Source organism: Sparus aurata, chromosome 4 (genome assembly GCF_900880675.1).
Source record: "Sparus aurata chromosome 4, fSpaAur1.1, whole genome shotgun sequence".
NCBI lineage: Eukaryota > Metazoa > Chordata > Actinopteri > Spariformes > Sparidae > Sparus > Sparus aurata.
Window position 1 is genome coordinate 34,402,447 of NC_044190.1, and position 26,368 is coordinate 34,428,814.

Below are 26,368 nucleotides of genomic sequence, written 5' to 3' on the forward strand. Positions count from 1 at the left end.
ATTAATTTAATCTTTATATTGCTTTTAGTGAAGAGTAGCATCTCTGCTGACAGGCTAGTACTGGCGAAGGCCATTGGTATTTGAGACAGGAGCACAGATTTCGAACTGCGACGGACTGTTGATTGAGTAATTTTCTTCACCTGACCCAGAAATACCTGGCATTTTGTGTTGCAGTGTGTGTTAGGCAGCCATGTCTTGTGTGTTAGTGTTGGAGTTTGTCTCTGGGTGATGGGGGACGGTGTATTCACAAAATATTTCACCATCTTGAAAAGGTAATTTCTAATTCATTAACAAAAACTTTTGCCTTTCTTGAAGATCAAGTACAGTACAAGATAACCTTGGTGTTCTTGCAGCTGTAAACATAACTTTATTAACGCCCAAAAATGTATTTTGGCATTTGTGAATCAATTCAGATTCACAAAGGGTAAGAATCTTATCTCATTCTTAGTTGAATAAAACATTTTCCCTACCTCTAAAATACCAATCTCATGTTGAATGCTTAACAGGGAGACATTTAAACAAACAAGATGCAACCATTTCATTGGTGGGCTCTAGAGGTGCTGGTAGGCAGATTTTGTCACCTTTAGACGGAGCTGGGCTTGGTGGTTATCCCTCTTCCAAGTATTTGAGCTGAGCTAATCTGACCGACTGCTTACTTACCATTAGCATTACCATATACTCATGTCTATCAGTAGTAACAATCTTCTAATCTAATCCTATAAGTGAAAATATAACCTAAAATGTTGAACTTTATAGTTACAATTGAACAATGTCTTATTGACAGTGAGCAATGGCATAGGTGTGTTTATGTGCAGTCTCTGGCCTGTTGGCAGTTTTAGAGCTCAGTGCTGCTCATGTCTCCTTACTCTCTCTCTTAGTCCGTGCATGTGTGTTAAAGGTGTGTGTATACTTGTGTGTATGTGTGGACCCATGGCCTGTGGGGCAGAGGGCTCTGTCAGGCCCGCGACTGAGTGATGAATGTGTGTGCAGCGAGGGGAACCAGGTGCCAACTGCACTGACTCCTCTTCTTCACACTGACTGTGTGCTCGTCTGTGTGTGTGTGTGTGTGTGTGCATGTGCGTGTGTGTGTGTGTGTTTGTGTGTGTGTGTGTGCGTGCGTGCGCACAAGATAGCGGGAGAAAGAGATAGAAAGTGTGAACATTATGTGCATATGTCTACATTTTAAGTACGTGCATGTGAACATAGCCACGCACAAGTTTATGTAAGTGCATGTGTATGTATCGTCACATATAAGTGTGCGCCTGTGCACATGCATGTGCGGTATCCTGCGAGATAATACTTCTCTCTTTCTCATCTCCCTCATCCTCGCTCATCCTGACACCCCCCATGCCCTCTCCGTCACACTGCTGCCTCTCATCACAAACCTAATCGTCTCACCCCCTCGGCAAGTACGTGCTGTGCGAATTAAAGCGCCCCTGCCCTCTTTTTCTCTTTCTTATTCCTCTTTGTCTTCCTCCTCCTCCTCTTACCTCCTCGTCCTCCTTCTCCTCCTCCTTATAATTTTCAGCCTTTGTATGGAATGGGTGTCCGACTTTAAGTGGCCACAGCGTTTCAATAATGTGTTTACTTATCTCCATTTAGCTATTGAGCTTCTGACATTTTCAATTTATGTTTACAAATTGCGAACATTAACATGTAAATGTGGAGGATGCCTCACAGGGCTTCCGTATTCATTGAAAAGGGGTCATGAAATGGGACAACAAACCAATAATGGCACAGCTTGTTGTGTAGCGCTATTCTGCTGCTAATGGGTCTAGATATGCATAGAGAAAATTGCACTCACAGTGGGTACAGAGGTCATAGTTTAAACTCGTTGATTAGGAATATGTAATGTGTTATTTCCCCCACAAATATACAGTGCACAGATATACAAGATTTATATATATATATATATATATATATATATATATATATATATATATATATAGTTAAAAAAAAGTCATAGAAATAGTCCATTTAGAATGTTTTCCAGAAAGTCTACATTTTGGCAGTAACCATTTTCTAACATTAGGGGTCACTTTGTCGTCGTAACATTCTTGCATTATTGGACACAAGCCTTCGAGACTTCAAATGAAGACTTTTCACGCTCATGTTAAATCACATTTACCAAGTTCTTGGTATCGTAACTGCTAAGACACACACATTGCTGCAACAGTGACAGATTTCTCTGCTGTTTTTTTTTTTTTTCTCCTCAATGTGTGAAACTAAAAGAAAAAAAAATCTGAAGCAGTACTCCATCCAGCTGAGCAGGGACATAATGTAATGCTAAGAGAAAGAGTGTATCAGCTACCCGCTCCTCTCAGAAGGCTTTTCAATCAAGCAAGAAGCCCTAATTCATTTTCTCCTCGGAGCCACAGTTGGTTGCAGTTGAAACCACAATTACATGGACAGACAGAGTGACTTAATGCTCATGAAAGCGAAAGAAAAAAGGCAAACTCTATATTCGGGAGTTCAAACTGCGTTTGGTGCAAGCGTGGCTCTGTAGACTGTAACAGAGACTGCCTGTGGCTGGGGAGAGGAGTAAGGCAGGAGTAATCTATAACTGAGAGGCTAGTAATGAGAAAGATGTGCCAGCCGTCTGCTCACTGTGATAAGATGAGGAAGTTCCCTCAGGGCCTAAAGCATCTCTGACCCAAACAACAACAAAGACAACAAACGGGTTACTGCCCAAACCATTCCCCCTTTTTTTTCTTTTTCATTTCCATCCATCGTTTCCATTCCTTTCAGCCGCTGTCTCTCCTTCAGTGTCCTCTCTTCCTTCTCTCTCCATCTCTCTGAACCCCTTTTGTCTACCACTTTTTCTGTCGCTACTCTCTCTCTCTCCTTTTTTCAATATCCCTCTCTTCCTCTATTCTTCTCTCACTCTCCATTCGTGCCTAAATCCAAGTCCATACAAAGCCCCGCTGCCATGTAATCGGTTTCATCAGCGTTTTTTATTAGCTAAAGAAGAATACATGGTAATTAAGGGGAGTGCGGCCAAGCGTGACGGGGAGAGGCTTCACCCTGCCGCTGATGTGGAACAAGAAGGAAAGAAAGAAAAAAGAGGAGGAGAGGGAGGGGAGAGGACGGGGTGCGTGGGGGCAAGGACGATGGAAAAAAAAAAGAAACACAGCAGAGAAAGGGCAAGGAGGAAAACGGGAGAACAGAGAGAGGGAGAGATAAGGAAGGTTTGAATGGCGACAGGAAATGAAAGGCTGGAGCGTGAGGGTCACAATGATTTTCGTCGCGCTCTCTGTTGTGTGGAAGCGCACGCCGTCGGAATGGAAATGAGACTAATGTCCTGTTAATGTGGTCCGAGTCACACTGCACCAATACGAGGACCTCGGCTGCCATCATCTGCCTAATCCCCTGTGTCCACTTAAATGGCCCATTCAGGACAAGTGCACCATGAGGGTGCTATCGGAACGAGGACTTCGGCGTTGTTGCATGCTAGGTCGATTTTTATGTTCTTCAGACTGGCTGAATGATACATGTGTTAATGAAGTAGACAAGAGATGCTCGTCGTTGTAGAGTAACTTGATATCACCGAGGAGCACTGGGACTGATCAAATCCTAGTCAGGCTCTCGTTGTATTCCTTTTTGAAGTGCTCTTGACATCTTAAATGATATGCCAACATTCTGGCATCAAAGGTCCGAAGGGAGTGCCATAAAATGAGGATTTCTACGTTTTCAGATAGCGGTGAACCTCCTTAAGCTTTGTCGTAATTAGCACATATCTTTAAGGGCGTACTTTGCAGGCGGGGCATACTCATACCAGTCTGTAATCAGTCCTGATAATTCCTACATGTTCTATCTCCAACCTCATAATTGGAACATGCAGGTGGCCAAAAACCCCAGGGTGGACAGGACTTAGACGTGCACAGGAATGGCTGTTGTGCATTTAGTCTGTCGCTCCAATAGTCCCAAATAACAGCATTAATCGAGTAATATCTGTTTTGTGTTTTTTTTTTTTTTTCGAAGCAGCACCTAATGAGTCATGGTACATTTCAAAATACCAATAAAATACCTATATAACTACATGCCAGGAATGTCTTTATAGATTCTGACACCAATTAGGCTACATGTCTGTTACTAACTAGACAAAATTACTAATCGATAATGACTGTAGTATAATAGTCACACAAATTCTCAAGTTGAGTTCCACATTTTGTGTCACTTGTCCGATAATGTCACAGTTTGGTGTATCATCGCAAGTTTGATGAACCCCAGGAACTAGAAGACCTGTCTGATTTTATCGAAATCGCTGTGTGTGTGGACAAGGACAGTGTGTTGGTGTTGTTGCCCTTTGCTAGTATTTTAGTATTTTAGTTTATTGCTGTGATTGAGAAGTTTTTGGCTGTAAGGGATTCTGGAAAAATACAGCTAAATGTTGTGTCTCATTCCCAGGTCAAATAATCACACTTTTGCCAACCAAAAAGAACATCCGGGGAACAACAACTTGTTACAAAGTACAAAGCCTACATAGTATGCTTTTAAATTGGTGGTAAAATGCTTGTTTGTGTGTGCACAAGTCCATGCATTTTCCCAACTCAGGATGTTCATTTCACACACAGCGAGTTGCAGCAGAAGCCAGTGGACCAGAGAGACCCAACTCAAAGTATATTTCCTGAAACATGCCGACCGTTCTGCCGCCAAGCTGTGCTAACATTAATTTTCTGCTGAAACAGCCACTGGCCTGCGAGAGCAAGTTTGCCCAGAGCTGAAATATCAATTATACTGTTCTCCCTGGCAGAGAGCGCAAAGCTTTAATCTTCACACAACCAATCAAAATGTCGTCTGGACTGGACTGAAAGAGGGAATTGTTGGCTACACTTAAAAAGGGCAGCAGTTTCAACCCGTCTAGTTAATATTGTCACAAAGGAGGTCTGTTGGTGGTACGCTTTGTTGCCACGTTCTGCTTTTCCATGTTGTTTTCCCTCCCCCCCCCCCCACATGCCACGCATGAACACCCACTTGCTAACACAAAAGTGTTCATCCATACATTTTCTATACTCGCTGAAGTAAATCCCAGCATGCACTGGGCGAAAGGCAAGGAACACCCCGGACGGTCACCGGTCTGTTGCAGGGCTAATAATCAAAGGCAGACAGCTGCATTCATACCCACATTCACACTTAGGACCAATTTAGTTTCCAATTCACCAAACCTTCAGGTCTCTGGACCGTAAGAAACCTCAGAGCATACAAATCAATTCGTACAGATATGGAAGAGGCACACCGACTTGAACATCAATGAAGACACATACACACGCACACACACAGTCTCATCTTATTTTGATTCCATTCCTTAATTGTAAAGGTAACTTTAAACACCTGACAAAAAACCCTGGCTCAAACCTGGCTCGATCCCAAACTAGCCCCTTCAAAAACAGAGAACAAAACTGTGAGATCTTCAGCTCTGACTACTTCATACATGGACACAGAAGGAAGAGCACACAAAAACACAAACACACACAACCACACACATACCACCCCCTATGCCTCCACACAGGCATTATACACCAAAACGTCCTCCCAATTCTTCTGTCTTTTTCACACAGCACTGGCCCCCACCGAGCAGCAGCAGCAGCCTTCCTGGCTGGCATGTGAAGACTGTAATTTTCCGCCACACTTCCCCTGCTGTTTGCTGGCTCTTTCCTTGGTGCCGTGGAGATAGCAAGCGAGCGAGCGAGCGGTGAACAAGGTGCGGGCCTCGCCAGCTCTCCTGCCTCCCTGCGATTATTAATGCAGCAGCAGCCAGCGTGGCCGCCAGGTTAAAGCAGCAATCAGCGCGCACTAAATAAGATCATTCACAGCCTCTTTAAAGGCAGACAGACAGAACTGCAGTGAGGCACACACACAAACACCCACACCAGCAGGCACATGGATGAAAGAGGGTGCAGGTGAATGAAAGGAAGGTACAGTGCACACACACACATGCACACACACACACACACACACACACACACACATACCCACAACAGCCAGAAGAGTGGAGTTAATATTAGACAATTTAAGGGTATGAATCTAAAAGTACACAGGAAATAAGATCATGTATCATCTTCGTACTAATGTATATTATAGATACCGTGGACCAGAGAAATTAATGTTGATATAATTAAAGATTTTCATATGAAAATTGCAAATTGAAAAAATGCAATTTCCAAACCCTTTGAGCCGTGATTTAATCATTCTCAATTTACTCAGCTGGAGTTAATTGATGTTTATTTTGTGAGTTGGCCAAAGGACAAAAAAGAAACTCTTGGCTGCTACCTGACTCACAACATTGTCTGCACCATTTAGGCTCAGCCAAAGATGGTTTGTCAAAGATGACACAGCACTCTGCATAATTTTGATATTTGCAAAAAGTAAGCAGCATGGCTGTCTCTTTTTGTTGTTCAAAAAGACAAGAACAGAAGCAGGCTTTTTTCTACAAAAATGATCTAAATCGCCTCAAATTTTAGACAACTGACAGACAGTTTGTGAACATTTTATCACTGCTGTATATTCAAAAGCTATACATTGGCTCAGGCTGTGAGGCTAACATGAGCACAGGTACATTCACTCAAGTATAGTGCAGAGCTGTCAGCAATATCTAACATCAGCCGGATATCAAGATGGCACTTGGTAGTAATTTGGTATCATCACCATAAGTGGGAATTATGCTGCTTTCGACAGTAACACAGGACGGCTGAATGGGTGTATTTTTTATTTTCTTACAGAAAACTTCTCAGGTTTACTTAAAAGTAAATTTTCTCTCAGACTGGACTGACCAAAGGAAGAGCCTACATACAAATGTGGTGTTTATATAGATGTATACATATATACAAATAAATGATTAAATATATATTGAATGAATAGGTATACACACACACACACATACATACACACTTTATAGACACATTGTACATCAGGCTGCAACCAGAAAGCAGCTGGAATATATTGAATATGTTGCTAAATTAGAACGCATGAAAGAGACATGCACAGAGCAACATACTGCACACACATGTGCACACACATATGCACACACATGCACGCACACGCACGCACACACACACACACACACACACACACACACACACACACACACAGGTATAGACATAAGTGGAATGCATGTACATTCATGAATGAGCAAAATAATTCAATAGACCATTCAATATATATATGTCCTGCATATAATCAAGCGTTGATGGCATACCAATACGTTTTTTACAAAATATTGATAATTACTTACCACCGACAGACACATAAACATGAATACAATATGTAATATGTTTATAACAAAGTATGTCATATATTTTGTTTCCTTGTTTGATTTGAAATGCGCTCCTCCTCAAACTAACTGAAGTCCTTCGGGGGAGGTGGTTCTTGTCAGCCGGTGCATGGGGAGAATGGAAATCAATGGAAAGGGGGTTGAAGTGTAAACAGATTATTAACACTGTGTTCGGTGCCCATTTCACTGTATTACATACCTCTATGATTCCCAATAGATGACCTGAAGCACAATAGATTTTCAGGCGTAAGCTCTGCAGAAATCCATTGGTAATTTCAGCCAGATCAATTATCCACTCAAGCTCATCACATCCTCAGTTTGGCTTGTTTTGATGTGCTGCTTTGTGCAACAATGACAAACTAGTTACTACAGTTGAGTAGATATTTAGAGAAACTACACTGTGTTTGGAAAAGTCTGTGGTATTAAGTTGTTTAAAGCTGTTACCTGCACACGATTCAGTTTCTTTTCAAGAAATATAATTCATTTTTAAACATTCATGCAGTGCCAAACCTGGCATGAAATTATATGGACATTCTAAGAGATCGTGCCTACTGAAATACAATTTTTTGGGGTTGTTAATGATCCATTAAGACATTTCACCCACACCAAATTAATTCAATTAATTTAGCGCAAAACGTCAAACATATTATTTACTAACTTGTAGATGTTCAAATCGTCTTAACATGATGCACCAGAGGGTTTATATGCCTAGAAACTATTTGGAAAAGGAAAGACATCTAAGAAACTATAACCATCTATCACTGGTAAACCAATCAGATCATCAATATGGAAGCGCTACTAGCAGAGGCCGTTGTAAATTCAAACAAAGCCAGACAAGAGAGAAGCCAAAATATCTTCACATCTTTCACTGGTCATCACACCTAAACTATGCCTGTAGGCATTGGTTATAGGACACTGTATGGTTTAACTACTGTGTGTTCTGCCACAAGCTCATAGCTAACAGCCTGACAATATCGTTTTGAGAGATCACATGATCATGTCATCTTGCGAACCCAGCTGCTTCGCATGGTGAATTCCTCCCTTCATGCCTGTAGATTCTGTTAACTCTGTTAAATTACAATCACTTAGGTTGGGAAGTAATGATTAACATAATTCCTATTTAATATGTTTTCGTACGGTGGTGTCACAGTTCAATATGCATTTTCAAGACAGCAAAAACTGCAAGCAATTGATTGAGGTTAGTTAGCATATATTTGTCACATTATATTTACAATAAAATCAAATCTACTAGAAATTTCTGTTTGCATGAACCCATCGTACAGACAAATATCACTGTATTATTATCATATTGAAGAAAACGTTCATTTAAAATCAGCTCAAATGAGCTCTAGCTCAATTTCTTGTAGCCTATTTTCTATGAATTCTGCAATGAGTACATTTACTCACATGAGCTATATTGAACATAATACCCTAGGAAAGTGTAAGTCACACTGAACCATGGGTGTATCATGTCTGTGTGTTCAGATTTGACTGAGCTATGACTCAGAGGATAAGTGCTATTTTTGACACAAATCACAGCTATCCAGCGCTAAGGGTTTTTATCATAATTACCTCTATGAGCTGTGTCACACCCTCTGCGACTGCTGCTGCTGAAGGCTTTGTATGGGTAAAATCTGCAGGTGAAACTACAGTAATTGATTCTCCCAGGTTTTCACGACACCAGCATTCACGTGTCCCTTACACCTTATGCAGTATCTTTACCCCAGGTCTCAAGACTCCACGTTTGTAGCCCCTAGAATAGTCCACTAGGTTGAGATAAGCAGACATCTAACTGCTGTTCACTGGTCACTTCTGCATATTGAAAGAAATGCAACATGCCAATCAGTTTTAACTGATATAACTTATATTAACTGCAATGCCTTCTGCTAAATGCTTTCTACTAGCAGCGACTGTGTTTGCAATACTGCAGTGCTCACACATTTTTTGACCAGGTTACTGCTCTGTCCAGCAAGCTTTTGGCCTCCCTCACACACTGACTGAGCACATCTTTTATTTTGGCCTCTTTGCTCATATTATGACAGCCACAGAGTCACTCTTCAGACTCTGAACTTTCTCTGAGCTCAGCTATTTCAGTCTACAGAAGACACTACGGGCACCTGCTCCTTATCTGTGATCCTCGGATTACTGGTTTATTTCATTTCCGTCTGACCAAGCATTTATGGTATAAATGTACAGATAACCCTGCAACTCTTTTTTACTCTAGTTCCACTTCAGGGGAAGGTTTCTGACAATCACACATTAATAATCATATATTTCCTATGAGCAATGTTTGCATGATGACATTTTGTGGGTAGATGTCTTTTTAAGACATGGGTTTCGTCGAAATAGCAGATAATGCATGCTGAAACCATGATTTGGACAAGGTGTTGAGAAAAAGGAAAAGCAAGCATTGGACGGAGGGGGAAGGTCATTACTTTAAATTGCAATCAAAATACTATATAATTCTCTATTATTTTCAGTCACTTTTCAAGGAAAAAATGTCATACCTTTTCCTTGTTGTGAGGATTTGCTGATCTGTTTTGATAGTAATACCTGAAGTATTCCATATAGTGTTATCTATAATGCTTCCCAATTCTGTAGAGATACAAGCAACAGTCTGGTACTGCTATGGCATAAAGGATTGAAGTGACAAGCTTTCTGCAGAAAGCCACTGCTGACATGCTTTTCAACTATTTTCACTTTATCAAACAGTAAAGCAATGGGTTGGGATTGGACTGGATGGGATGGGATTGCTGAAGAGGAAGGAGGAGACGAACAGGAATAAACACAGAGATGAAAAGTAAGCAATTGTTTGTTGTCTAATAATCTGATGTGCATTCAGAAACGTTAAGCTTTTGTTCTATTTGGGGTTTAGCCAAATTTCACACTGCAGTAACCAGCATTTCATTTTTAACTGACTTAACTGTCTCATCTAATAAAGGTGGTATTGCTGAGAAGACAGCGGAATAAATCACAGATGTTGGAGCTTGCTTATACTGACATGAGTGCTCATTAATTAATCAATTTGAGTACCATTAATGAAAAAGTACCATGCGGTGTGTGGATATCTTGATATTACCTTGTTTGTATAACCAGAAAAATAAGAAAGAAAGAAAAAAAGGGAAAAAAGAAAGAAACAAACAAACAAACAAACAAAGAAAAAGACTGCATCTTATGAAACCTACTGAGCATTGTCTCCGCAGAGAATGCACTCCAAACCAAACTATAATCCTGATATTAGGGCAGCAACAACATTCAAACACCCTGGCAGTATTGCTCTGTCTCTCACTGATGTTTGTAGGAAAGTATCATCTGAAACCAAAGATTCTTTAACATAATTTATAGAAATAAAGTCATGGCCTAAAGGTTTCCGCTTCAGACAAATGCTCTCCCTCCACAAGATTGAGCTGATTTCAAAGTCTTACTTTGTGTTTAGAAACGCAAAAACCTTTTATAACAAATCATCTAAGTAACCACACATGCTGTGGCATTTACACCCAACCCTGATGTTAAGTGAACAGATAGAAATAGCATGTGCAGAGGAGGTGAAGTGTGGTAATTTTTCAGTACTCTGCACTTCGACAAACATGATGGGATCGAGCGATTGAAAGGAATGAAAAAAAAGAAAAGAATAGCATTTAGACAAAGAGCGATGTTGAGTGAAGAGATAGCGTGCGCAGGATAGGTGGTGGGAAAAAAAGGGGGTTGGTGATTGTGTTGAGCCATCCATGGTGAGAGAGTGAGTGTTTTTCCTGCTCTGAGAGGGGAAGAATAGTCGCCGGGCAGATAGATGGGAGGAAAAAAATGCTGCTGTGGCACTGATAAAGTGACTGAGGACCACTACTGCCACACTTGGACAATTCCAGACACAATCTTCTCCCCTCTTTTCTTTTCTTTCTTTTGCTGCCAACCCCTGTTCTTGCAGGCATAATAATGGCTGTCTCCATCCCCTGCCCCTCTCACTCTTTCTCTCTCTCTCACACACACACACACACACACACACACACACTATACGTTCTGTCAAAGATGTGGCAAAAAGTAGGAGGGGAGCCTCTTTGGAATAAAGTGAAGCCCTGACAACCTTTCATTAAACAGGCCAAATTAGAGGTTTGTAAACCCGCTCCCACCACAGCCACCCGAGCTCATCCACCTCCACCTTATCCTTCTTGGCCCCAGCCTGCTGATTGTGTATCTTAGCTCTGTCAGAGGAGGGTTATCTCTTGAGGCTTGTGAGCCAGAAACAGTTTCTGATCTGCACTCGCACATTATCACTGGGATGTAAAAATGCCTTCAGTCTGTACACCACAGGCTCAGCTAAAGGGAGGGGGTGTAAAAAAGACATTAGCACAAAGGTTCACAGTTGACGGCATGCAGATTTGCTGACGCCTGTAATAAAATAAGGCCAGCCGGGTGTGCAGGAGTTGACATTGCATATAGGTGTACAACCGGGCATCTGCATAAAGAGCCTCTGCTTCTGCCAGCAGCCATCATGGCCTCGACAGATTAGAAATTGTGTGTGTAAGGATTCACCGCGAATAATGAGAAATGAGTTTTAAATTGTAGCTCAGGCACAGTGAAAAAATGAGGCCCTGTCAATATGTGGTGCGTGTGATGCAGAGAGAGGAGGGGAAGGAGTGAGAGAGCGCGTTAGAGGATTTAGGGGTGAGGGAGATAGGGAGAGACCGAGACAGAGAGAGAGAGAGGATGAGGGATCAGGGGATGACTTTGTTTTGGTTTACTGCTTATTACCATCATAATCCTTTGTCCTGTTTTCCACTCTGCAGTCCAGGCACACCTCTCGCCTCGTCTCCACGTTAGACACTGTGATTGCCTTGTATTTAAGAAGCCTTCTGTGAGCCTCTGTTCCGACAAATGCTTTTCCAATACCAATCACAGCTGAGTGCACCTCATTTGAATCTGTGAAAGGGGTTTTGATTCCATCAGCAGAATGCTCCTCCAAGCGCGGCACAGACCATTCAATACTGTGGCAACGTGTGAAAGCCTCAGAATATTCTCACCTAGTATATGCGCGCACTGTAAAGGGTTTGGGCGAGGGCTGCCTAGCCTCTTCAAACCGTGTTGTTCATTAATCCCCCTTTTATTCTCTACACAGGGCCTCATTAGCTTCTCTCCTTTATGGCATTTGGAAGTTGTAAGCTGTGCTCCATGTGACTTTCAAATGTGTGATGAAACAGAAGCGTTTTACTGGTCGTAAACTTTGATGAGGAGTAAAAAAGGGCTAATTGTACACTCAGTTTTAGTGTTTGATAGTGTTTATGCCACCTGGTCAACATCGAATGTCTATGTATACTTGAAGTGTGTCTGTATTTTACAGAGTCTGAATGTGTGTGGTACAGACCAGCTGCTGATATCTCCACTGCAGCAGCTTGTTGACCTTCAAACTTATCGCTGCATATCTGTCAGAGCAATTGCCTGCCTTTTGGTCTGTGAGGAGTTTGGATAATGCATCCAAATTAAAATCTTTTGTAAATCCCATTGCTTGATTGCTTGAGAGCCACTGAGAGTTGTTCAACTTTAATGGTGAAGGACTTCCTGATTCCCAAAGTCATTTTCTCTTCATTATTCAGGCGTGTATTAGCACCTCTTGTTTTCCGCATGGAGATAACACCATCGTACTAAACTGCCTCATACAACACAGTTAGCTGGGGACACAAACAGGTCGTGTGCATCCTCTTATCTGCGTCACCATGTCCCCAGCGTTGGGTTCAAATTGAGGTTTGGGGCCCTTTGTGAATGTAGATCAAATTTAATGCTACTCCCTCGCTATTATAACGTCTTGTTCATATCATAACCCAAGATGTTGTTTATTTATGAATTCTTCTTCTTCTTAGGGTTACTCACTATCCGTCTCGACAATATGGCCTTCAAATACATTTTTTTCCAAATACTCGATATCTGTATGGTGACAATATTGTAGGGATAACTATTTGAACTATTACAAAATATCAACACAATGAGATTTTTGATAAATGATCATCAGTACTGAGTATACAATGGGGGTAATCTGGTAAGATCTGAAAATGTCATCAATTACTACAATGCAGCCTTTAAAACCAGGAAAAGACAAGACTTACGCCATTGTATGACACAACAATATACAAAATCTAACACAATATAGTCTCATATCACAGCAACGATATAATATCGAAATACTGCCCAGCTCCCAGGATGACTAGGGGGTAGGGTAGTGTCAGTGTGAAACACAGAAATGGTAGTTTGTTGATTAGATGTCAGGAAAAATAGAAATAACAATCCAACATAAAGTATTATTATACAATGAGCAATCACTTACATACTACAACTTTAGCCAGCTGATGTGCAGGGTAGAAGTGCCATATCAACTTATATTTCCAATAGCCGTACCTGCTGCCTGCCATCGTAATGGAAACTGTGTGAGGATGTTAAAGGATTTAAAAAAGAGAAGGGTGCAACAAAGGGTTTGCACATGATGTCACTGTATGCGTAGTTTACCAGGGTCACCTCCCCTGTGGATGGCAAACACAACAGTCAGCATCTGCTATAATGAATTCACATGAAGAAAATTGCAAAAATGATAAAAGCCATTTTGCAACAGACTGCAGAAAGAAATTCTGAATGAAATTCAGGCAGAAGTATTTACACCTGCAGAAGAGAACAGAAGCTGTGTGAAGTAATACTTTCCAAAGGGCTGTGAAACATGAACTAACCCAGAATGGTTTCCGGAATGAAACCTAATAAAAATCTCAATATTTTTAGAAAATTGTCCATGACAACCGCCATACTCTTTGAAGTTCTTCTGTTTTTGACGAGGCTGACAAATCCCTCAAAAGAATTGGACAAGCCTTTTGACGCAGTTGCCTGTAGCCTAACACAACAGTCCTGCAATATATCCTACATTCATGAAGGTTATAATTTCCAGGTTTTATTGAACCTGTTTCAGAGGTGTTGATTCATGTTGGGTCATTTCCGAGGCTGTAGATTGTGGAGATGCCTCTGATTTTAGGCTTCTCTTATTGATATAAATGGATTTAGTTAGTTATAGGTAAATGTATTTCATGTATAAGCTCTGTGCCAGTTTTCAGCAACATGGCTTCTGGCCAGAATTCTTCAGAATAAAAGCAACTTAAATATATTCATGCAGGCTGTATTTTGTCCACGTGCCAACAAATAGACAGACAACAGATTTGCAAAGTGGACAATACAGTTTCAAAAGACCAATAACTTATACCTAGATGTTTCTGTCCACATTTCGATTTCCAGGGACCACTGGACAGTATGTTACATTTTCCTCCTTGTAGTTAATTCTACACATTTGTAGCAGCTGTAGTGAGTTTGCTCACTTGAGAGGTCAGTCCCCTCTATATCAGGGTATTGACAAATATGACAAAACTGTGGAAAAAACAAGTGCAAAAAGAAAAATGTCCCATAGCGACAAACATTGTTTGAAGTAATAAAGAAATGTGAAAAACTATCTCTAGACAGCAAAACTAATGGGAAACAAAACATCCTAAGCCTCGCTACACCTGTTTGTGCTGCATCACTAAGACCAAATGTATGAATTCCAGTCACAAGTGACGCATGTTCTCACATCTGATGAAGTGGTTCAGCAGTAGAGGTGTGAATCTTCACTGGCCTCAAGATTCGATTACAATTCAGCTGTCAACGATTCAAATGCAAAACAATTCTCGATGCATTGCCATGCATCTCAGTGTATGGTTTCCTCAATGATTTATATTACTGCACATGGTTACTTTTTAATCATTTAAATTCCCCTCTTATTCAGAAAGTCCTTCCAATAATCAGACTACAGCAGTCTACAAAACAAAAGCTGCATCTTTTCAATACATTAACATATCTATCTGCAGTGCCTTTCATGTTTGTCACAAGGCAGCTTTAAGATAAGACATCTATTGACTCTGCTGCAAACACCTCTCTCAGCGTTGGACATCATGGTTGACAACGCCTCCTCAGCTTTTTTCTATGGCCGCAGACGTTAGCATCAGGTGAAAACAGCTAAAGTGATTAGAAATGGTTGTGAGGCAGAAGTCACGCTCAGCATGGATCTCGTCCAGTTCGTGCTTCCCAGCAAATTCATAAAATTCGACATGTGCGAGATGTGTACAAGATAATACTCAACAAGTTTTGTTTTTTTTTTGTTCATCACTCACAATTGATCTCTGCCTCCTCCTACATAAGTAACGTTGGCCTAATGTCCGTCCACAATTCAAAGCAACGGAGCTGAAGCTGGTCAATCAACAATCAACATAAGACCCTCAATTATGCTCTGTCTCTGCATCAATGCAGAATCCTCCACGTCCGCATCGCAATGTATCTTATGATTAAGAAATTTCAACACCTCTATTCAGCAGAATTGCAAAAGTAATCATGTTGTGAATGTATGTTAAGCATGTATCTATTAATTTAAGGGATTTAAGTATTTGACATTTTACAGATCATAGTTTGAGAAAAGTAAAAACCAAGGTTTACCGACACCTTACTAGATATCAAAGAGGAAATATGAGTATTGAATTACAATCACAATGTTTCCCGTATCATAGAAAGCAGTGAGTGCAGTGAGAGCATAGGTTAATCTGGGTATTTAGAGAAATGCTGAGCATTAATGAAGTTAAACTTGTTTTCGGCCATCTTTAAGGTCTAACACAAAAGAAACAAAAATACTTGGTTTAGCTTTAAGCAAATATTAGAGACGTAGTGACTATTAAAAAACTTAATTTATGTGTGTGAATAACAGCTGTCTATACCAAACACATGCACACATTTGCAATGCAGATCTTACATTTCATTTCATCCAAGTTACAATGACTTACCAGACAAGGTGTCTGACTGTTATATTTCCTTGTCAGCACCGCTATGCTAAATCTACCCAGTATATTATCCAAAACATGAACATGTTCAACTTGGGAGTCAAAACAATGGAAATCCAGTGAAACAAAATGAAATGCCAGTGCGTTACAAATACAATATCCGTCGACTGCATTAATATTTCTGTAATATCAAACACAATTTCATGGTTGACATGGTGGAAGAGGATTAAGACCCAATTTATATACCTTTAAAGGGAACACAGACTGCTAATGCTGTAGCTACTAATCCTCCCGGCACTCCGGGCATGGATGTGTTCAGTCTGCTAGCTTGACTCCGAGTGTGCAGGCTGGCCTGGATAGCTGATGACTTAAGTAGTGACTGAGGGAGAGCAGAGGCTACAGGGAAATCAAGAGTTGTTGTACCCGGCAGCCAAGAGAGGGACTTGACAGTGTCAAAGGATTATGTACTGTGGGGCTAACAATACTAATGGCACTTCTTTTGCATTATGATAATTGCCAAGACAAAATTGCCACCTAATTTCTCCCTGTTTCTAATTATTGGGCTCTTCAATGCAGGCAGGCAGTGGGAGCAGAGCATTGGCAGGCAATTAAACTCCTGCAATTATGGCTCTATTGTAAAGCTCAGCTTTACCAAGGATTTGGAGGGCAGAGAGTGATTGCTCTCCGATGCAATTAAATACAGGATAAATCTGGTGTGGACCTGTGAACGGATCTTTTAAAGTTCGCTGCTGTGTTTTCTAACAACCAGTCACCAGCCAGGAAGCCTGACCAAAGTCTGTTAAGGAGGCAACTTGCCAAATGAGCTACACCTACTGAGCTAAGCCACACGTCTGTCACAGCACCCCCACTGGACACACATGCTTGCAACTGAACCACTTTCACTGTGGATTGTGAAAAAAAACAAACAAAATAACAACAACCATTTGCATGGAGAGCATTTCCGCGGAGGCATGCTGGGTAGGATTAGTGCTCCTCTTCCTCTAGCGTGTCGGAGTGAGCAGTGACCCGATGCAAATGTGTTCGCTTGGAAGTTTAGAGCTATGAACTGTGGGATACAGAGGAGCGAGGCCATCTGGAACCTCAGTGACAGGAAGGTGTTTATGAGAGACTGGGGGAACACAGAGCCACAGCCTACTTTGTCTCATTTTGTTGTACAGAAGCCACTGATCCAGTGCACTGGTGCTAAAAAGGCTGGTTTGGGAGCCACAGGAGGGAGATATAAATTGATCAATAAATTAGTTTGAGGAAAAGTAATTTCCACAGCTGCAAATATAGTATGATGTCAAAGCTTAGATGGAAGACTAGAATAGTGGTGTTTATGAGAAGGTTATTGTCAAAAACACAGTAGCTTTTGCCAGATTAGGATACAATAAAATATAATGGAGTAGAACAAAAAGTACATGTTCAAAACCAAAAATGACCTGATCTTGCTTTCTATAGTCTCTGGCATGAATGTATTACTGCAAGGAATATCAATCTGTCTAGTTGATTCCTACAGATCTTTAATGAATCATCAGTAATGGAGGACTGAGGGCGAACTTTAAAAAACAATATTCTTACTGATTTTTAGCGGATGAACTGGCTGGGCAGTATTTGTCACTTGGCTCAAGCCGGACCCTCCTGCATGCAGGCTCGTCATTTGCCCAATTTGAAATCTTGGCAACAAGCAGCCACAAAACACAAAAATCCTGGAGTGCTGCCTGGTGAATCACTGCTGTAACACACGTCACACCCATTATACAGTAATGGTATGCATTCGCTAACTTTGTAATACAGTATACTTAAAGAAAACCAATAATGCTAAACATGCCTTAGTACAGCCCTTGATTTAAAGTGCAGTCATTACTAACATTGTGTAATTAAGACAAAGTTAGAGACAAAGTTAGTTAATGAATAGAGTCAGATATTTCCCTTCAGGAGTTAGTGCTTATATCACTCCATTGTTCATAGATGTAAATAAGCAACTGTTTAATTAAGCTGCCCCCAAGTGGCCAAAGAAATCTATTGAGATTTCAGTCTTATTAAATGTGGTGACACATGTGGTTTGTATGATGAGGTCAAAACAATACAGTGTGTTTAATAATGCAGGTCCCAGGGTTTCATTTGAAAGGGCGTGTGTTGACCACAGCGAACTCAACCTGAGCACGTGTGTGTCAAAAACGCAAACAAAAGAGGAGCAAACAATGGATCTGCGTACAGACACTGCAGTAAGAGGACTCGTAGCATCACATTGTTGTAATAAAGAAGAAAACAATATGGCAGGACACTCGTGCTGAGTCCGTCATTAGCACCTGCCATTAAGTCTCATCCTGTGCCTACAGTGGGAATGGTTTTCCATGTACAGGACAGAATGGTATAAAGCACTGCTGACTTGATGACATCTTGATAACTTCAAATCCGACCCCCAAAATCCAGATATTCTTGAGGAGATTTGTTCACTTTGAGTGAGCAATAGTGCCAATAATGCCTTGGTCAGACTACATGACTTTCAAAGTCATCAGACTGTTATACTGTTCACACTACATAGCTCTGCCTTGTACTACAGTCATAGCGGTTTGCACGCTGAATCAGCAACACAGGGTCACCCATTATAAGATCACACATGTGAGACGTGACACAGGAATTACGCTGTCCAAACAGTCAAAGTTGTTTGTGTGCTGATTTGCAGTGAAAAAAACAAGGAAGAAAGAGAAAAGATTAGGAGAGAGAGGATGGATTAGAATGATTTTTGCACTAAAAAGGTTTATCTGCCTACTTGTATTGTATTCCAGCGAGAAGGGCACTGTTACAAATAATGAAAAGATTGTGTGTATATATTCTCATAGAGACTGGAGGCTATGTTGTGCCTGCTCCATACATGTAGATGCACGATAGACTGGCTTCGGAGAGCTACTGCGGATGACAGCAGAGCAGAGAGGGTAGAAAGGAAAGGAGTGTCTGCTCTCATTGGCTGTAGCTCGCTCCTTGCTCCCCAACCCGTCTGCGACTCAACCAGATGTTAAGGCTGCTAGATATCTACCAGGTGGCTGCGACATGTCTGCAAGCTGTCCCCGAGCTCCTGGATCATGTCTTTGAACAGCTCACACAAACCGACTGTTGTTCACAGGAGCGCACCGATCAGCCTATGATCCGAGGATTTTGTCAGCAATCTCAAAAAAACATCGGCAAGTGGAAGATCAGGCTAAAATCAGGCTAAAAGTAAGAACATACTGCCTTAGAGCTTCAAACACATGACGCTGCCATAAATATCCCTGTCTATTCTTTATCTTGGAGAATAATGCTTTATATTCAGATCAAGTACCCATTGGTCTGTTGATTTTCCTATGCAGTAAGCAGCCTTACATTCCCAAATTGAAAGCTACAGAGTTAGTGAATACTCGCTCCAAGGCATTCATTTAGTTTTTGCATTTGTTTCAACATGGCAAATTATTTCTTGATATAATTGATCGCATTTTTTTCCCACAAAGTCCATTAACTTTTCGCCCGAGGACAGACAAAACAGAGGCACCAAACTCAAATGTGATTATCAGCTGCTGCTGCCAATTTAAATTAGAGACAGTGCCGTTAATCAAAGTGTGTGCGATAATACACCAAAAAAACATAGATCAACAGGGCTCAGCCCCACCCAATTCAATTCCATGTAAAACCAAAAAAGCCACTCTTTTATATCAAAGTGGCTCTTCGAAAACATCGAAACATTTGTTAGGCGGTGCGCTAGCTTTGTAGAGCTGTTTAATTGATGAAGCTAAAAACATCACATTCATTGACAGGCCTCATAAATCAAGAGTTGCCATACCATATGCTTTCTCTTTTTCACATTCTATTGCCCAGGGTTTTTCTGAGTGCATAAACTTTTTTTTCTTTATCACTCCTGGTAGTATTGCATATACTGTATTCAAAGGCACTTCTGTCCCTTTCCACCTTTGGCTCCATCTTTTTCATGCCATTCCCGCTTCTCTCTCATGTTCCCCTTTCACAAGCATCTTCAATGAAAGTTTCCTGCCTCCGTGTGCGAGACACATCTGCATTGCAGTGCCGAGGGGGAAAGCAGTGGCTGGAGGAGAGGAGATGTGTATGACTGGCTCGAGATGGAGGTGCGAAAAGAGAGAATGAGAATAAAGAAGTCTGACCTGTCATTTACCAAAATAATGGATGCATGAGTGACAGGAAAACATCACTTCACGCATCATTTGGTATATTACAACAGCGTTGTTCTATATTCATTTTTTGCCTTTGAAGGGAAAACATGCCCATTTAAACGTCCAAAGATCTAATACAAACACAACCATTTGCACCTCAAAGTGCTGTCACAGGGAAATCACAGAGAGGGTCATCCACCCCCACCTCCCTCCGAGCCTCTGAGCCTCCCTGTTATTAATGGCGTCATCATTTTTCCTCTGCTCACTCTACTTCCCTTCTGATAGTGGGGCCTGCTTCATCGTGTTCTGCCATGTTTCTGTAATTGCTCCAACAGCCTGCCTTATGCTGAGCATATAGTTTTTTTTGTGTGTGTGCCCATCCAGTGGGCGTGCGCGCGTCTATAAGTGAGTGCATATGCATGTGTGTGTGTGCTGCTCTGTCCCCCCACCAGGGCCGGCTGTGAGTTTGTGGGGCAGAACCAAGCCGCGGGCGAGCTCCACACGGAGCGAAATGACAGCCTCCCGGCCACCATTGGTTGATGACCGTGAAAACACTTGCGGTTAACGTAAAGTGAGCGACCGGCTGTCACAGTGAGGCACCGCCGCTTATGTGCAGCCCTGACAACAGCACAACAAGCCCTTCTACAAGCAGACTCTGCAGTGCTGCAACCAACAACAAAGCCCCCAAATTTATAACAGCATCCACTTCAGACATCTCAAGTATATAGCAAACAGGGAGAGGAGCAAGACACAGGCACCACTATTTGTCACAGTGTTTTGAAATAAATGGCTTTTCTTTACTTAAATTCAGGTGGGCCGGAGTGAAAGCCGAATGAACCAAGATACGGGGGGTGAGCGTGCAGGAGAGAATGCCTGGACCGTCACAGATGCCAGCCAAGGTCAGATAAAGTGAGGAGTAAGTGCTTAGAGAGCTACGGGAGCAGAGGCCAGATCTGCAGAGGAGGTGTGAAGGAGTGAGTGACCAAGCGTGAGCGCCGCCGCCTCTACCCATCATTAAATGAAGCCACTTAAAGGAAAAAAGCGCTACACTCAAAAAGGTCAATACACGGCACTTCTGCAAAACCCTGACGGTATCATTTGGCCATCTGGAGGATAGTTTTGCCTTTGAGGGAAACAAAAAAAAAAGTTGTGAATGTGTATCTGAAGACAGTTTGCTCAGAACCCTGCATTTTACTCAGACACTGAATTGCTTAATCTATCATATCCCCGCAAGCAAACAGGTTCCTAAAGTTAAACTGAGAAGCAATAAATTATATGCCAACATCATCTAGTAAGAAGGGATGATTACAGAGTTGTTTTTATCATCCATTTTAACCTCTCTGTGGTTAAATCAGACTTCTTTTACCCCCTGCCCTTTTGTATTTCTGTCTTGCCTCATCTTGCTCCTAACTCTGAACACACACACACACACACACACACGCACATGTGCACACACACAAACACAGTTTATTATGCAGTAACATTACCAGATCCCCTTAGGCAGCTGTGCATCTCTGTATGACTGATGAGGGTAATTTCTCCCAAACAACAGAATGATCACTTTGGTGGTGAGCGCCACACAGACCCTCCCTCCTCCCCTGTCTTCCCTCTCCTGTTTTTCTTTTTAGCTTACAAAAAAGGCAAGAAAAAAAAAAAGAGATATTTGGTACTACGTCTCCCGCAGTGTCTGGAATGTTCCAGTGGAGATAAACAGCTCTCATACGCAAAAGGAAAAAAAAAGGTAATCACTTCATGGATCCAGTCAATCTACCGATGCTTTGATGATGATTCCCGTTCAAACCCTGCTAATAAAAGACATTGGAATCAAGCTTCCACTTTGCCAGTTGGAGCTGGAGGTGTGGGGGGTTCCCTTATTTTTTCCTTGATTACCACAGGGATCCAATATAATACACATGCCACTGTGAATTAGCCTCACAGTAAGGACTGGCCTGAGCCACAGTGAGTTTATAGTGTCTGTGTACTACTGTGCACCATGGGATACACTGAGAAGAGAGTAGTTAGGACTTGTCTGCCTCTCTCTTGGCCTCACAGGTTCAGCCTCAGTGGGCTGTCTTTACCTATTCTCCCATCTGTCAGTCACACACAAAAACAAATCCACCTGTCGACCAGGAGACTGGGCTGAGCAGGACGATGCTACAGCTGTCTGGGCCTGACTCTGTGCAGAAGGGTGCGAGCCAGCGCCCTCCACTGGTGATGGAAAGCCCATTAAGATGCTTATTACCCCACCTGTCAGCCCCATCTCCTCACCTGCACAGATACGGCAGGCTAATGAAGACAGTCACTATTAATACAGCACTTTGAGCATGGATGTCATGCCTCTATGCTTTTTGTGGTCCTTGTGTCCTTGATCACAAGGGCTCTCCAGCCTTGTAACAATATAACAATCCAAGCGTTAAGAGACAGGCATTCTTACCGCGCCACTTGATTGCCTCAACAATGAAGCTATTAATGCTGCATTATGTAAATTGTAATGGTCACAAACATCTAATAGGATAAAGGCTAAGTACAGTGCAATTTAATGCAGCTGACTTTCAGTGGCTCTTTGAAGGATGTTTTCAATTATATCGGAGCTAATTTAATTCATTGTTTCGTAGCTGAAAATGCACTTTTAAAGGTTGACTGACTCTCTATTTCAGAACTCAGGTTTAATCAGTCATGTACATTGAACACTGGAACGTCCTCTAAAGAGATTGACAAAGTTGCCGGGGATCTGCGTTCTAGGTTTTAAAGGGACACAGTAGCCCTGCCCTTCTCTTTTTTTCCCTCAGATGGCAGGCTTCAGTTGTGGAGGGGAGGGTGTTCATCTAAAAGATGAAAAGACCTGCGCCTTTAAGAGGGCTGTCTCCCCTTTCCCTCATGCTCCCCCTCAACCACACAGACACTCCTCCTGTGAGCATTTGTGAGGCAGCTCCTGTCCCTTATGTCTCTTTGTGGGGAACAGAATAGACTTCCCAGAGCATCACTGGAGACAAGACAGAGCTCTGGGGAGGACACTCTAGGTGCAGAACTCCATGCAACCCTGGCCTCAACTGCTGTGGATGTTCAGAGGAGAAAGAGGAGAGGAGACGCAGACCCACTCAAGCTGGAGTAAAACATCCAGAGGTCCAAAACAGGAGGTGGAACAGCTGGACACCCCAAGAGGTCAATTTTGAGTTGAAGGCGACATGATCATCAGATCAGAATCAACGACGCTGGACTGGATCGCTAAGAAAAAGGTGGAGTCTTGATATGAGCTTTTAGTTTCTCTTTAGAAAAGTTTTGCTAAAGAAGAATCAACAAAGTACTCCGTATCTTTTGAAGTATTTAAGAATAAAAGCACCATATGAAATGCATACAAATGAAGGAAAGAGGATGATTTAGCTTTTTTTTTTTCTTTTTTTTTTTTGTATCCATCTCCAGAGCAAATACTCCAAATAGTAATTTATGTTATGAAACAGAGATGCTCTTTAAAGAACATCTTGAATGGTCCCGACAGTGTTCTTAATTCACCAGCCAGGCGTTTATCTTATTTCTCCAGCTCTTCCGGAGAGGGAGCATTAAAGACTTCATTGATAGCGCTCTTAGGGAGCGGGTAATATTTCTTATATGAAGTCTTGAAACTTTACAGCTGTTTGACTGAAGGGACAGAAAAGTACCACATTCATGAGAAAATCATGTTGAGCTGTTTTCCATGTATGTATCTGGAGTAACATTGCGGTGGAGAACTGAGGACAGAAAAAATGTTCGCAGGGTGCGGAGTGGTCGGTGGCCAGAACCAGTACCTTATCAGAGACACTGTCGGCCCCCTCCCAGGACTAGAGGTGAACAGACCGATGCGAATGGAGAATGGTGTAACGCAAGGGACCGTCTCTGTCTACCATGATCAACCCTACAGCAATGCTGGCCAGCCAGCGGTGGTGAATAATGTTTCCAGCCCCCTGACAGTCCCCCCCCCTGCACTCAAACTCGGGCAGGAAGGGTTCAAGAAAGTCTGCCGAACTGAGGAGGACAGCCCTTGTCCATTTCCAGGACTGGCCTCGGGTGTACTGGAAATGCGCGTGAAGGAGGGAAGTAAGATCCGCAACTTAATGGGATTTGCCATGGCGCGGATGCAAGGAGAGAAGGGTGTAAGTGGGGGAGGGCTCCGGCAAGTGGTCTTCACTGGGTCGGGACGCGCAGTCACAAAGACCATCACCTGTGCTGAGATCATGAAACGGAAAGTGGGCGCTCTGCACCAGCTGACCAAACTGCAGTACAAAGTGGTGAAAGAGGTGTGGGAGAGTAGTGAAGGTGGGACATCTGAGATGACCGTGCACAGGACTGTGCCCTCCATCAGCATCCTTCTCTCCAAAGACCCACTGGATCCCCAGGAACCAGGCTATCAGCCTCCAGAGACTCTCAGTGCATTGTGGGAGGAGAGAGAGGGTATTGAATCCTCCACGCAGACAGCATGCAAGAGACCTCTCGGACCTTTGCCATACAGCAGTTTCCCTCACTGTAAGAGAGTGTGTTTGGGGGAAGGAGTCTCAGTCCACCCTCTGCATTGACTGGCTGAACCGGTGTCAAACAGTGGAGAGGATTGAATCAGAGGAGTTCATTTGGCACTGCCCTCCACTCAAGCACAATGCTGAGACAATCAGAACACTCACTCAGACAGAACAGTGCTTTCTCAGAAGAACTGAGTACCAATTCCAGCCTCCAGAGGTCAGTTTGACTGGGACCTAAAAAGCTTGCCTCTGTACATACAGCATTTAAGGGATGTGTTTCTCGGCATGTGCAACATGGTGTCTCACATCCACGTCTGTGATGATGTGTGCTCCCATGCTATAAAATCTTCGACAGATTCACATCCCATTTCACACTGACAAAGAAAAAGCCATGAATAGCACAGGTTTCAGATTGCAGTAAACTATCTACAGCCTGTGGATAAAATCATGTATTAGCACCATGTTACAATCATCTCTATTCTTCCATGTTCTTAAGTGTAGCCTTTAAAAAAAAACACAAGTAGACCCAAGGACATAAAATAAAAACAGCTTAAAGCCATTGAAGGTATGAAAAATGCAAAACATACCGATTCCGTCTGATTATTAACTCTCATGAAAACAAAATTAAATAAATTGTTTTTTTCTTTCCCAAAGGAAATTTTGTTCTGTATTTCATCTTTCTTACTCACACATCGTTGAATTTGCAAAGCTCTGATTGAACAGAAAATCACAGTGTGCTGATCTTTTGATAAGAATAACTGCAGTGAAATTTGTCTGTAGAAAAAGCTGATTTAATGACAAAGCTGTTGATAAGGCACAGCTCCTAAACCAACCCAGCCTGACAGATATGCCTAGGGCAGAAATACAGGCACAGATTATCATTAAGATAACAACGAAACATCACACAACACAGTGGAGAAAAGGATTAAAACTAGGCTTGACAGAGCTTCGCACTACACTGTTCCTGCAAAATATGAAACACGCTATACTTTTCCCCTTTCAGCCGATAGGCCTACCCACCCACCATATCTATTGTGTAGTATAATGTACCTTTTTCTGCTTTGATCTACCATTTCTCAAGCAAAATAATATGCTGAACAATATGGTTTAAAAAAGAGACAAGTTTTCACAGTAGCACTATATACACGTAGTTAACTGATGGCTGCAGACGTCCTCAGGTTGACATTTTTTATGCATTGCCTCTCTGCGTTTTCACACCATTTAGATACTACTTTAGCTGCAAAAAAAAAAAGGTACATCTGAGTAATTGCTGGAGCTTAACTGGGTGCTGCAGACATCTATGGCAATTGGATCAAATTTCAACTCGGAGCAGAATGCAAGGTTGTAGAGAAAAAAAAAACAGCTGGGAGGGTATATACTGGATTTAATGGATTAAGGATCTCAACATATATTTCTTTAAAAGTTATCCTAAACAAGACAAACAAAATAAATCTTCCTGAGAGTAATTTTATGCGAAATACTTAAGAACTTTTTCCACTTAATCAACCCTGTCTTCTAGGGATAATAACTTAGACAAGTGGAACCTTGTCTGGAGCTTTTACTGTTGATCTTAATGAAAATCTGCAAAAGCAGATGTCGGCCTCCTAAAGTAAATTAATCAAAGCG

General features: G+C 42.0%; 1 protein-coding gene and 1 long non-coding RNA gene across 5 annotated transcripts in view; one reads left to right on the plus strand and one right to left on the minus strand.

Moving 5' to 3' along the window:
- Positions 1-26,368, minus strand: part of LOC115580860 (uncharacterized) — a 272,388-nt gene that overhangs the window by 238,218 nt on the left and 7,802 nt on the right. The window lies entirely within an intron of this gene.
- Positions 23,148-25,400, plus strand: LOC115580859 (ribonuclease P protein subunit p25-like protein). Of its 2 annotated transcripts, XM_030415572.1 has the most exons (2): positions 23,148-23,491; positions 24,006-25,400. In XM_030415572.1, exon 2 carries the CDS (start codon positions 24,089-24,091, stop codon positions 24,800-24,802), a length of 714 nt encoding a protein of 237 aa, XP_030271432.1. In that variant the 5' UTR covers positions 23,148-23,491; positions 24,006-24,088; the 3' UTR covers positions 24,803-25,400. The 2 variants fall into 2 exon arrangements, with proteins under 2 accessions (XP_030271432.1, XP_030271430.1); XM_030415570.1 differs by having other exon boundaries at positions 23,148-25,400.